This window comes from Branchiostoma floridae, chromosome 3 (genome assembly GCF_000003815.2).
Source record: "Branchiostoma floridae strain S238N-H82 chromosome 3, Bfl_VNyyK, whole genome shotgun sequence".
Classification (NCBI taxonomy): domain Eukaryota; kingdom Metazoa; phylum Chordata; class Leptocardii; order Amphioxiformes; family Branchiostomatidae; genus Branchiostoma; species Branchiostoma floridae.
This window is the reverse complement of record NC_049981.1, coordinates 5,413,226-5,428,010: the sequence shown is the minus strand read 5'-3', so window position 1 is coordinate 5,428,010 and position 14,785 is coordinate 5,413,226. Positions and strand designations below refer to the sequence as shown.

General features: G+C 42.5%; 1 protein-coding gene across 2 annotated transcripts in view; it reads right to left on the bottom strand.

Annotated features, from left to right (window-relative positions):
- Window positions 1-611: 611 nt before the first annotated feature.
- LOC118410893 (normal mucosa of esophagus-specific gene 1 protein-like) overlaps window positions 612-14,785 on the bottom strand; it is a 26,891-nt gene continuing 12,717 nt past the window's right edge. Inside the window, exons 1-4 of one of the 2 annotated variants that reach the window (XM_035812778.1) lie at window positions 5,044-5,283; window positions 1,615-1,703; window positions 1,219-1,276; window positions 612-920 (exon numbers count right to left, since the gene is read on the bottom strand). In XM_035812778.1, the coding sequence (XP_035668671.1) occupies window positions 837-920; window positions 1,219-1,276; window positions 1,615-1,703; window positions 5,044-5,148 (336 nt within the window). In that variant the 5' untranslated portion in view covers window positions 5,149-5,283 and the 3' untranslated portion in view covers window positions 612-836. Of the gene's footprint in view, window positions 921-1,218; window positions 1,277-1,614; window positions 1,704-4,893; window positions 4,997-5,043; window positions 5,284-14,785 lie in introns of those variants that run through there. The other variant, XM_035812779.1, reaches the window with a different exon arrangement.

Sequence of the window (14,785 nt, the reverse complement as noted above, 5' to 3'; positions counted from 1 at the left end):
TACAAAGATTAATAAACCAGTTTCTTTCAAACAATAGATCTATTGTGAAGTCACCTCACACATACAGGATTGCTCAGCATCATTTGCTTACATAGAGCTCACCATAAATACTCTATTATTTGTTTATTGTTTTCATTGACAGACAATATATATATATATATATATATCATAACACACATCAAAACCCTTTTCCTGATTCAAGTGTCAAGTACGTGCTCGTGAAATACCAATAATTTTCTCATTTCTCATCATTCATATTTGCTATATTGTGTCCCTGAAATTCAACAAATGCAACAATTGACAGTTTTGCACGTGTCATAAATATTTTCAGTGACAATAAATTAGTTACCGTGTCACAATTATTGCTACAGGGTGTCGCTATGAACAAGAGAAACGCAACATGTATGGTGCCAAGTTAAGGCATGGTGCCAAGTTAAGGCACATCTTCCAAAAGACACTCTCATAGTCAGAACTTCTGTATACAGTTGTCAAATCCTTAAAATACTGATAAGTCTACTAGAAGGTTTTCTCTTCTCAGCTCATATAGCAACACGTGCAATGGATATCTATGTGGACGGAACTAAAATTTCAATCTTTTTGCCGATTTTTGGTTTGGACATAAAGAGTTGCTGGTAGATTTTTCAATCCGGAAAAGTTTTGGTCCTCTAAACTCTGTGGTCTAAGAGTTTGTCTATCTTTTCTGAGGCAAATATACGACAGCATGTACTTTGAGCTAAATACGTTATAGCAGCGTGGCCCCAATGAACTTCTAGTCGCCTCGGTCAGCTGCCATTTACTACGCCTCCTGGCGGATTTCAGAGGAGGTGCAGGGGGTGTTATTGCTGCTTCTCCATTTCGCGGATCTCGCTCATGACCTTCAGCTGGGGGATGTCCTTGTAGGTCTGGTTAATTGTGACCAACTGGAAACAAAATGAAAAGAGTTTAGATTATAAGATTATAAATGAAACAAGAAAATTGTCACGAAGAACGAAAGTAAACTATACTTTATTCACCATTAAAGTCATAAATAGTTGTAATCTACTATGTCAAAGGAACCTGTGGTTTCATTGAAAAGTACAAAAGTCATTTGCGACTTCCTTTGTCAAACCACACCAGAGAAATGATATTTCAATCAAAAGGTAGATTTCGAAATTATCCAATAAAGAATACAGCTATTCTGTTCACATAATGGAAAGAGTAGTTTAAAAGTCTACACACCTTTTGCGTAGGTCTGTCCAAAGGCACATTCAGCCAAGGCTTTGTCTTCTTGTCGAAACTGTGAAGATAAAAAACGCAGGATAAGTATAAGCATCGTGGGTATATAGTGATACTATATGTCTGATATAAGGTATACTGCATATATCTTAAATTTGTTGAGTTGTATTGAAAATTACAAAACAAAAGCAACATCAGAAAAAAGTTTTCAAAATCATGAAAACATACTTTTTTATTTCCAAGATAGAAAAATTGCATGGGGACCTCACCATAAATCTAGCTACTAGCTAGTAGTTGTAAACATATTATACGAACTCTATGTAACAAAAGTATTTTCTGATTCCCTTAATTATTTTCTTTAATCCCTTTCTAGACGTAAAACGATGTAGGGATACTTACACAACATCAGTTTTTGTGATGGCTGTGTACGTCAGAGCGCTGACCGCCATACACCCAACACCGGTCACGATAGTCACCAGGGGCCACACCTAGCAACGACAGGAACAATACACATCAGAATTTTCACACTACAGATTTCTATAATCAACGTTGCTAAGTTGTGTGACTCTCTGTAATATATGATAGAATGTAATTCACAATATATATCTAGTTAACGTAGGCGGTATTGTCTAATAGATGTAATAGGATATGCATGGCAATAATTTGAATGTCGCCGAGTGATGGAAATGCAACGTGGTAGGCACGAGAAATTCAAATTACGTGCCACCAGGCGTAAATCCTACTAAACTTACACTTTAGCCGCGGGGTAGGGTTGAAAATATTTTAGGTATTTCAAAAGCGCATATACAAGACGCAGAAAGGAACATCCTTGCGGAAAGGTCTGAATATCGAGGCTAAATTTCCGGTGTCCTTGTCTCGGCGTCAGACAGAAGAAACGGTTTACCCCCCAAGAATCCGTGGAACGTTAAAGACAAATATGGCAGCGACTTAAAGGATTTACGTGTTGTTTTACGAGTTGTAGGGCGAGTCAAGGTCAAAACGGTCAACAAGGATGTAACTAGGGTGGGAGGGGCATAGTAGGCAGGCCATCAGTGAACTATGCCGCGGGTTAACACAACAGTGGGAGTATGTGGGACACTGCCAAATGCAGTTGTACTTTTGTGAATAGCTTCCAAATCACTGTGGGGTGGATTTAAAATGACAAAGAGGGTGTAAAAATGTGGTTCAATACTTTGAGTAGCTGCAATGAACAGAGGAGTGATTGTGTTGCATATTTCGGGGTTAACACAATGCTGTATTTGAGATATACATGTAGCTAAATGCAGCCAGTCTATTTTGTGGCTGGTGTCCAAGTTTTCACAACGAAGACACTAGTACTATGACAAGGGCTCTACTGTTGCATAAAACTGTTCCAATGTTACTTGATTGGCGGGGCTATCTGATCATAAATAACACTACATATGGGCAGAATTTCGCCAATGGCTAGTGTCCAAGACCAAGACATAATGCTCACAATGTAAACTTGAGTTCTCTGATAATGTTAAAATGTCGTTAAAAATCAGAGGCTCTGTTTTCCGCCTAGACTTTAACTCCAAAATACCAAATTCATCAGTGAAATTCTATGTTTCAGTCTGCGTCTGCATATTACGTTCACCGGGTTGAAAATTAAACTTTTGTTACAAATTTTCGAAATGTCCTACATTTGTAATGTTTTCATAAATCATTTTCCCATTGTTCCATTTCCAAACCCCCAACGGTTTTTTATTAATCACTGTTTAAAATCGGCCATTCATCTGAAATAATAGGCATTGGGAGGAACTGCTTGACTCTGTTCTATTTTGAAACAAGAAGAAATCAGCTGTGAAGACAGAAGTCTTTTTTTACGACCGGGTTTGGCTTGCTTTCTGGGACAAAGCTTTTGTTCGCGCCGGAAAAAAATCAATAAATGGCAACCTTTAGTAAACCGAAAAGCCGGGGTTTTACATATTCATAAAAATGAAAATGGGTATTTATCGTTGAACACCTGGCACCGGCTGGTCTTGTCTGGGTTTTAAAATAGAATAATTATGGGTGGGGCAAAATGTAGTCACGTAGGTATAACGGCTGTTGCACAAGTGTGACGAAGCATTTTTTTTTTATTTCTGAATTGACGAAAAAATGTACTATCAAATTTGGTCGCGACAAAAGAAATGGATCCCAATAGGGAAGAAAACCTGTAAGCTCAAATTAAAATGAATTCCGAGTATCGAATTTCGGCACAGATCTAAGGACACGCTTGCGCACTGGGTGGCCTGAATACGTCATCCATCTTGAGATGCGCCTGCGCACTAGCTCTGTGCGTACGTGACCAACGTGTGTCCCGCCACTGCAAATTTCACGTGTATAAATAAAACCGGCGCCATTCGCCTTTTGAGCAACCATTGTCAAATAAGCACCCTAGAAAAAACAACTACAGCACCGGCCCTGTCTATCTCTATCAGACAAATTTGGCGGGTAGAAAAATAAGACCAAATTTGTCACATACTGTGAAAAAAATTGCATGGGGGAAATAACACCACGTCAACCAGCTAACTAATTATTCACCTGTTTCGCTCCTTTTGATATGCTTTTTTAGCCACTTGCGCAGTCTCGTAAGATAGGAGGAAAAATGGACTTGAACTTCCTCATAGACTTCCTGTTCGGCCAACATGACATCATAGCAAATTCCACGAATAGAACTTGAGCTACAGGAAATACGCTGTTCTGGGTGGCCATGCACATGTCACATGAACAATGGAACACCAGTCCTAGTCTGACTTCAACATGTCGTTGGACAAATGTCTACAAAATTTTCATAGTTCAGTAACAGAATCTTTTTCTGTTACGGCTAGTGTTTAGATTATGACGATATTTTTCAAATTGCACTGCTAGCTGCTCAAAAATTGTTTCTTCCACAAATATCCTTATACATTTGTGAATCTGAGCATTGACTAAGCTGTTTGCTTTTTACCGCTTTCACGTTGAACATCAACTAGTTTTTTAACGTAGCACTTCTGTATTTGAGCAACGACCGCGACGGTCGCCACTTCCCTATTCAAAACCAATGCAGTATTATATTTACCGGTAAACCAGGCCTGAATAAACATAGCACTGGTTCCGTTATAATTCTCTTTGAAATAATGTCAAAGTAAAATTTACCGTTAAAATTCTCTTTGAAATAATGTCAAAGTAGAATTTACCTTCATTTATTCAAAGACTAGAGATTTTAAATCCTGTTCACGTATTGGCCATGACCCGGCAAAATCGTTACAGTTCAAACAAAGGATTCTACTAAGGGGGTTGCGCAACTTTCAGCCGTGTCGTATCCAGCAATTCTTAACCGTCTAACACGCCCTGTAAAATTCACAACTTCTTAAAAGTAAAACCTACAATTATTATATTGAAATGATTCAAAGCTGAATATTAAAGACGACGTTTTTTTTCCGTACACTAGTACTATTTGTCAATCCCTAATAACAACCGACCAAAACTTCCGGAAAAAAACGTGCGACCACTTAAAATTCAACATTAGAATTACTAGTAGTCAAAAGTAGATACTAGGGCCAGGTAAAGCAATATATAATTTTCAAGAATCCACAATTTTAATGAGGGGTTTGCGACTACCGGCTGACTCGTGTACACTCCTAGAGATACAATGCACCGGCTTTACGCCATGCATATCCGTACCTATACACTTACCTCCTTCCCAGTTTTGACCGAACCGAAGGCAAATTTGTAGAACGGGGTCCGGGTTAAGTAGTGAGGTGTAAGTCGCATGCTTCTTACAGTACGTGTCAGATACCTGTTAGAGTATAAAGAAATATCATAAGAAAGAGAAAGTAATCTTACCGATGGGTCTTTAAGGACTGAGCTGCCGGCGTATTTGAAGAAACTGTCGGGACCACCAAGATACATCTTGGCGGCTTGTTGAAGGAGTGCGCGACTGACCCTCATGGTTCCTGGTTTAAGAAAACTTGACGCTTCTTGAGACGGTGGAAGTAGTAGATATCTCTGAGTTTGTGCCGGTACGGGCGTGTGTGGGTTGTATTTATACCGGCGGGTGAGATTCAAACGTGTAACCGGCGTTTTACGTCAGAGGGTGAGTAGACCCACGTGGGCTACCCATGTCGGATACGGAACTTACTACAACACGTAAAACACAACAAAACGGACCGTCCCATTTAGGCATGGGGGAGCCGGCGAAATCAAGGTCGACTTCGGGCAAACAACTCTTCCTTGCTTTTGCATTAGATAGCTCATTTGGTATGGCTTACATCGATCTAAAAGTATTTCTACAGATAATCATTTTAAAATCATTTTACAATTTGTCAACTTAGCAAGTTTCACAAGCTCAATTTCTAAATCCACCCCTAGCGTGCCCATAATTGAAATGACCTTCTTACTACTGCTTACGTGCGACACGGCCTGACGGGATCGCATGCCCATATATGGCGTGGTTGCTAGAGACACTTGACGACACTCACAATTAGTCTGGTATTTTTCCACGTCAGGTGACTATTAGCTATAAACCGGTCTATTCCAGTTAACAAACGTGTGAAATATATATTCTATTTATACATTTATAACTTTTAAGTTAATAGTTGTAGTATTTTTTTCTTCTTCAAATGTCTCGAAATTTCTAGACCATATTTGGAGGGACCGGCTTTATCATTGAGTCGCCCTTTAACATACTGACCAAAAGTTGTCAAAATAGCTTGGAGTGAAATATTGAATTTTAGAACATGTATTTCCCACACAACTTGACAACTTGAGAGTTGAAATGTTCCAGCGTCAACCTATCTCCTTAACTTCAACAAGAATCTACTTGGCAAGACCGTCTTGAGTATTTCTTAGACGCAGCTGAACGCCAAGCGATTCGCTACCGTCCCAGAAACCAGGCTACGTCACAGTGACGTCACAGGTCCCCAGAAAAACGGCGAGAACGCTCCGCGCTGTGATTGGTCGAGGCGGAAGTGGCCTACGTGCAGGTTTTCACGTACACCGGGGCCTCCTTTCTGAGTCATGGCGACACAAATATGCGATAAGGGCTTTACTTGTGTCAACTTCCCGCTAGCTAACCATGCTGAACGGTTCTTCAGGGCGTTGCGCAATCGAGCAAACACGTCAAAGATAAACTTCGAGCGGTGACTAAAAATAGATCGTCTCTTGTAAGTCGTGGTTGTGAATTCTGACCTGGGTTGACGTCTGTGCCTTTCAACACTGGGAAGCTGGTATTATGGGAGGGCTTCAAGTACTTCAAGTTTTCAGCGCGCCCTTGGCCTTCCAAAGGCAAAGTTTATCTCCCTAGCAGCCAGAAAGTCTTAAAGATTTTACAACATAAGAGGTAAAAGCTGCAATTTGAAATGAAGCTGCAAGGGGCCCTAAGTAACACTTCAAAGAATTATAATATATTCCCACTCACGTTGCCTCAGTGGAGAGTTAAGGACTGGGTGAGAAGACCGAGGCACCGTGGATATCCGAGATTCCATGCTTACCCTTAAATCAAATCAGGGTGGGTGGGTGGGTGGGTGGGCGGGCTGAAAATTTCTGACAACTTCTTTCCCGTGCTCCCCTTTAAATTTTCATCTAATGATATCCTCCTTAGCAGAAAAGAAGAGACATTGCTCAGAAACTTGATGTGTTGTGTTCTGTTCTGTTGTTCAGATATCACACAGAAAAGACATCTACAGTTGAACAGAACTTTATTGCACGACAATTGTACATGCTACAATGTATGGCAACTATTGCGCAAAGTACCAAATGACTGATACTATAGGTTTTATTCCGACTGCTGTACCACATGAGAAGGAGCAATACACTCTTAGGGGCGCATACATATGATTGTCGGCGATAAAAGATACTACCCACTACTTCGGTGATAGTTAAGCATGCCTAAACAGGAAAGTATTGCAGATGCTAACCATGATGTAAAACCCTGCCTAGCAATCCTTGACTGTATATACCAAACTATACAGTTGGGTATAACTTCGGCGCTTTGGATAATCCACACAGATCGGAGATGTCTCTCTGGTGAAAAGCGGCTACACTGGAAACATACAGTGCCTTCGTGACCGTGGATTGTAGACTAGTATACTCTTGCTAGGCTGTGTCCCTCCCGTCCGGCTCATGATTCACTTGTGAATAGAGGGAGTTATATCACATGTCATGAACTCACGCGAGTGGAGATCTCGCGAGAGTTCATTCCATTGTGATATTATTGGGAATCATAATATATTCCCACTCACGTTGCCTCAGTGGAGAGTTAAGGACTGGGTGAGAAGACCTCGGCACCCGCTTCTCCCGAGTGCCATTATTCCCCTAATTTAAGTTCCTGCCTTTCCCTTTATTTAATCCTCTCCCAATCCTTATTCTTCTCCATTCCCTTTTCCCAATCCTAATTGTCTTCATTCCCTTCCCCAATCCTTTATATTTACTCCCTCATCTCTGTGCCTTTCCGTACAAAACCCTCTACGTATACATTGACCTTAAGCCACCTTGACAACACAGCAGCGTCCCCTACGGTCTGCTGCGCATGCTTGCTGTTCTCAACAAGCTGGGTGTAAGTCTATCACAGTAACAGTCATTACTCGTCTTTAGGTGTTCCTCAAGAATGCGGATTTATCCCTGAGCGCCTGAGGTCCGACTCGAGTGGGACCTGTCCAAATCCGAACTCAGTGGAATGGTCGACGACCAGTCCGATAGGGAACCCTCAAAAGTTACCTTAGACCAACCTCTCCCAGGTTGAAAGTATTCCAACTCATCTTCTGTCGTGTTGGAAATCAAACATTGATTTCTCTGCATGTACAAGAACAATACTCCAGCTGCAGAGAAAGCCATCACCACAATGCTTGCCCAGTGTCAAACCTGTAAACTGTCGACCTTTACGCACAGTTCTATGTATTTCAGTCTGGACAGGCCCCACTCGCTTCCCGGACCACCAGGCCGAAGCCAGTATGGGTGGCAACAGCTTAAGGGAGCTGAACACGGTCCACGAGTGAGAACTAGGCCAGCTAAAGGTAGCCAATAAACAGGAACACCGAAAATACATTGATAGGAAGGAATGTGACACAAGAAACACGTCATGATCTTTGTCTTTATTCAAAGCTTGCCTAACAAGAAACGCAAAGAACGGTTCAGTTAACCGTAAAAATCACCCTCCAACATTACCGTGCAGACACTGAAGGCCTTAACGAAAACAGCATGTCGTCCAAGGCCTAACTCTAATTCTGACAAAACAAAGTTCCATTGTTCCCGCCGCATAAATTAACCGATGGTTGTTGTGTCCTCCATTCCTTTGACCATTACGTCTGAACTGTCCCACAAAGTAGGTCTTCACTGTACTACGGTCTTGTTACCTGCCTGGGTTTGTCCACCAACCATGCAACAAACCAAACAAAATCTGAGGTTGTCCAACAACCTGTCGTCCGATCAAATGAAACATCGACTCAAATATAATCAAACAAAGTTACGATTACCGTCCACCGGCGCCCGTTGCCCTACAGCGAAAATCCACTATACATACCGTCTGACCTACCCCGCTGTCCAACAACGAATTCTCGACATGATTGTCCAACAATCACACCACACCGTCCGACGGTGCCGCTGTCCAACAGCGAATACAACATACAACCATGTATTGTACTACACCGTCCGACGGTGTCCGCTGTCCACCAGCAAATACAACATACAACATTGTACTGTACCACACCGTCCAACGGTGCCGCTGTCCTACGGCAAATACAACATACAAGTTAACAACAACGTACCACACCGTCTAACGGTGCCGCTGTCCAACGGCAAATAGAACTGTTCGACATACAACAATGTACTGTACCACACCGTCCGACGGTGCCGCTGTCCAACAGCGAATACAACATACAACCATGTACCGTACCACCTCCGACGGTCACGCTGTCCAACAGCAAATACAATATACAACAAAGTACTACATCCAACGGTGCCGCTGTCCGACAGCGAATACAACATACAGCCATATACTGTACCACACCGTCCGGCGGTCACGCTGTCCGATAGCAAATACAATATACAACAATGTACTGTACCCCACCGTCCGACGGTGCCGCTGTCCGACAGCGAATACAATATACAACAATGTAGTGTACCACACCGTCCGACGGTGCCGCTGTCCGACAGTGAATACAATATACAACAATGTCCTATACCCCACCATCCGAGGGTCCCGCTGTCCGACAGCGAATACAATATACAACAATGTACTGTACCCCACCGTCCGACGGTCCCGCTGTCCGACAGCGAATACAATATACAACAATGTACTGTACCACACTGTACCACACCGTCCGACGGTGCCGCTGTCCGACAGCGAATACAATATACAACAATGTAGTGTACCACACCGTCCGACAGTGCCGCTGTCCGACAGCGAATACAATATACAACAATGTACTGAACCACACCGTCCGACGGTGCCGCTGTCCGACAGCGAATACAATATACAATGTACTATACCACACCGTTCGACGGTGCCGCTGTCCGACAGCAAATACAACATACAACAATTACTGTGCCACACCGTCCGACGGTGCTGCTGTCCGACAGCAAATACAACATACAACAATTACTGTATTACATCGTCCGACGGTGCCGCTGTCCGACAGCGAATTCCAAACAATTAAAACTTTAAATTGATCGACGATCCTCAGTCATACAGAGGCAAAACCTAAAGTTACCCCACAAAAATTACGTCCTCGGTACTAAGAAATCAGACAACTGCGTCCCGCTGAGCAGCCTGACAGGAGCTGGGGAGGAGAGAACGCCGGGTTAATGCCGAACTGCGACCCATTCCGAACTGCGTCCCGCCGACCAGTCTGACAGGAGGCAGGGAGGAAAGAACGCCGGGTTAATGTCGAACTGCGCGCCGTCGATCAGCCTGACAGGAGCTGGGAAGGAGAGAACGCCGGGGTAGTGCCGAACTGCGAACCATTCCGAACTGCGTCCCGCCGACCAGTCTGACAGGAGGCAGGGAGGAAAGAACGCCGGGTTAGTGCCGAACTGCGCCCCGCCAGTCAGCCTGACAGGAGCTGGGGAGGAGAGAACGCCGGGTTAGTGCTGAACTGCGCCCCGCCGATCAGCCTGACAGAAGAATCTCCTGGTAAACTCGAAGAAGGGCACATCACCTGTTACGTCATCGCGGCAAAAATTATTGAAAGACAGAAACATCACGACGGTTAAAAGACCTCTTACCAGCGTACAGGCTGTCCGACAATCTGAAGTGCAAAAGCAAACACTTTCAGAAAGGATGTCACAGTCAACTTGGGATCGCTGCTGCAAATTGTTGACAGCTGCCCGAGTATTGAAGTCTTCGAGCCTGGTCCAACCATTTTCCGGGCTGTTGACTGCTCCACAGATTGCAGAACTGCTGGCCTAGCACAGAAAAACATGGCAAATTGTACGGTAAAACAGACAAACAACACTGCCAAAACGAGAGCAGCCCAATCAGGCAACTCTTCCCGAAACATGGCGCTTCGACACACACAGAAAACTCTGACACCCACTTTGACCACTGCCCAAAGTTTCCAAAAATGGCTTACCCTCACCCACAGCGGTGTCAGTAATAAGTTTAACCACTACTGTCGTCAGGAGAGGAATGTCAGGTGCTCCTCCAGGCCCACGGTGATCAGCCCAGTGCTGTTCTGCTCCATTAGCCTCCTTGGGCGGGAAGACAAGGAATACGGCAGTCCTGGTGGTGATACAGCCGTGTCTGAATACCTAACTCATGTGAGAAAAGAAGGAAATCAAAATGCATCCGAAGCCAAGTTAACCATGCTAAGTTGAATCAATCTCACCTGCGCACCCGAACACGTGCGATCCACATTCAGATGCAAATTCCACACAAAAATGACACAAGCATCAGAAAGAACATTTGATGCATTTGAAAACTCGAATATGCTCTAAAAGCACAAGCTGCACGCCCTAGGAAGGGTGAGCAAACAAATTGACAGAATAATGGAACAAAATTCAGACAGCAAAACGTCTCTGAGAAACACTGTCCCGCCAAAGCGCGGGAAAAACAGACCACCAAACAAAATTCCAGAACACGCCATAAGGCAGCAAGGCAATACTGCGTACCTTCTAGGTTAGTGATACTAACGCCATGGGAAACTACTCAGTCCTTTGATGCCAGCAAGGTATACGTTCCCCGAAGTTAAAGATGTCACCGGCTTGCACATGGCTGGTACAGCGCTACAGGAGCTCTGCTTGGCAACGTCCTGTTCGTGCGGCTCATGATTCACTTGTGAATAGAGGGAGTTATATCACATGTCATGAACTCACGCGAGTGGAGATCTCGCGAGAGTTCATTCCATTGTGATATTATTGGGAATCAAAGAAAATATCATTAAAAAGAATTAAATGGACGGATTTTGCCTAGATTGTGACATATTCCTATGTTGTTGGGGTTTTTTTTTGCAACTTACAGCTTTGAAATAGAACTAACAATAGTAAAATATATAAAAGTTAAACCACATGGCTCCATATGTGTGTTTGGACGGCAAGCTAGAGGAAATGCTGCGAATTTTGGCTTTGCCTACACAAATGTTTTGGCAAAGCTTACTTCCTCATCTCCTGAATAACTCATTCTTAGCCGTTACTGCCAATTTCCTCCTATTTTCGCTGAAGACCATCCTCTGTCAGTCTTAACCATTGCACTAACTGTGTTAACTTCGGCGTAACACGCACTGTATGGGTGTCAGAGCGTGGTGTATTGGATTAGAGGGAAAATCATTGTAGCATGTAACCCTTTTACCTCGCTATTAAGAAGGCAATGAGTCACAGACGGTTGACAATTTGTTAGTTGAAACGTTGATTAGTTAATTGGTTTATAAAGAGGATTATCTTTTATTCTATTTGGGTAGATCTTAACTGTGTGTGGTAATTTCAAAAGACCCGTTTTACAGAAAAATAGGTCACCCCCTAGCAACTTTTTTGTTTATTGCAGCTCCACTTCAAACTAAAAACGGAACGCTATAATTTGACTAGACCACGAAAAAAAGGTTTGGTACAGCGTTTGCATCCCTGTACTACGTGCTTTTTATCTTAGTTTCCTTAATTAGCTTGTTGGAAAATATATGATATTGGAACCCATTTGTAAGATTATGGGAGACTTTCACAGAAGCCACATACAATAAAACACATGGGTAGTTCACACATAGCCTAAGCCGGCGATGTCTACACACAGGGACGCAAATTATGGCTTGCCCGCAATGCGGTATTCTCTAAGCGCCTTTCTTAAACCATAGCCGCCGCCTTTTTCAATTACACCTTACATTCGTTATAGGTTATGGGTTAGAGCATTGCATGTTCCTTTGATCAATATATATCTGCAAGGTAGGCAACGCTATCGGCATACATGCTCTGCATGCTGACGATACTGAAAATGGCACTGTTGTATTGAGGAGGGAAATGCGTAATACATGCTTGGCATTTTCGATAGGTATAATTTTCCAATTTATGTCCAACATTAAGCGACGAACTACACCGAAATTGTACAAATTCTAAACTTAATCATAGGAGAGAAGAGTGGATGAGAAATTGAAATTGTAATACTTTTGTATCGTAAAACGCTACACTTAGTGTGTGTGTGGGGGGGGGTGTCTATGGATTGAGGGGTGTGTCCACTATACATGTACTGAATAAAGGGTGTGTCCAGACTGTGAGATTCTATGAATTATTGATTGTAGTGTTATCAATCTTTAATAGCCGTGTGCTTTGTATACACCAGACAATTCAGCTGCCAGCTGCGAAAAGGTTCGCTTGTAATAAATCAGTTTGTGAGATTAATCATGAGTCAATAATCTTTCTAAAAGTTCATTGGAGTTCATATGCCTTTTGTTAACATTTTTAAAACCAATCATACTAATCACAATATATATCATATATATAAACTTAACTGATAATGGCAATTTTAGGTTTTGTATTTGCTACTGAATCTTAGGGAAAAACGTATTTTATCAAGACATTACTGTGATCAACTTATCATTTGAAACGAATCATTTTACAATATTAATTAATGTCACTGACGAAAACTATTTGATGGTAGCTGAAACGTCTGACCGTTTCCAAACCATATCCAGTTGCTTGAGTAATTACTTTTTGGGGTATCTTATTACCTGGATGTCTAACCTACATCGACAAATCAGTTTACACTTTATAAGCTTTGGAAAAGAATGCTTGTCCGTGTGTTTTTAGATACACTGAGTTAAATCTGAACTTTTTATCCAGAACTTTCCAGAACTATCCAAACAAAAGGTTTGCAGAAGAATACGAAATACAGTGGAAACCAGTCAATTGCACGTCGGATAAATGCACACTTCGGTCAATTGCACGGAATCCCAAAATCCCGTGGCGGTGCGGTCCAACTGGGTAACTTCGCATTATCGCACACGCCGGATAATTGCACGGTATTCCCTGGCAAATTGGGTGTGCAATTAAGCGGCTTCCACTGTAGTTTTAAAGATTGAACAGACCGAAATTTTAGAACCAAGTCACGTCCGATCTTCACGCATTCTTCACCCGCTGATGAACTTGAACGTGACACGGAAACGACTTTCAACATGTTCAAAGGGAATTTCTTGTTATCTCCTTGCTCCAGAAGGGAGACTTGAAAAAGAAATCTTAACCCGCCGGGTGTCATCTTCAAGACGCATGTGCACTCTTCTAAGACGGAAATATTAGGGCCTAAGGATACCTCCTGGTCTAAGGTGGCTATTAAGGAATCCTCGTGGGTATCTTTAGCTCTCTGGTACGTGTCCTGTCGGATTTGAACCATATGTCTTTTAACCAATTTTCCATTTGAAGCAGAAATGCTTTAGCAAGGAATCAGGACCTTGTATGAACCTGGGTTAGGTTAGCTTTGAAAAGCTCTTAGTTTTCCTCCTTGTATAAATCAGCTATGGTCAAGTTTTAGCCAATTTCAATTTCAAAACAAAACAGTTCGTATAGGACTTGAACTTTGACAGGTGTCAGCTTTGAAAAGCTCTTAGCAGCGTGTCTTTTGTGCAAACTAGCCTATGTGAAGATTTGGGCAATTTTAGTTTAAGACACAAACGTGGAAGTGAGGTTTCAAGACGAATGGCGCAGTTAAGTGAGCTTTGCATGGAAACTGGTAGTAGAAATCTTCGTCTGGGCAGAAATGTCCGGGGTTTGTTTTACTTTTTGTCTTCTCCGGGTCAACCGATATTTTTTTAGCAGAGAGACTTGAAGACCTGGGGTGGGATGGGAATTGCAAAGCTCTTAAAAGAATGTCTCTACTGTGTAAATGTCAATCAATGTAAATGTCAGCTTAGGTGAATTCTTAACGATGTCTCAAGGGTAGATTGTGAACTTTATTGCCACTTTGCGTGTCAAGCGAACGTGCGAAAGGGAAATGGACGGGAATAAATCATTGCATCACCGTACGCAACGGATGTAACATCAATTTTGTTATATTTCGAGGCTGACTCACCAAATCAGATTTGCAAAGGTACTTCTAATGAAGACGAAGAAAATTGTATGTATGTATGTTTGGTTGTGTGTGCGTATGTGTACGTATATGTGTGTATGTGTGGTATCA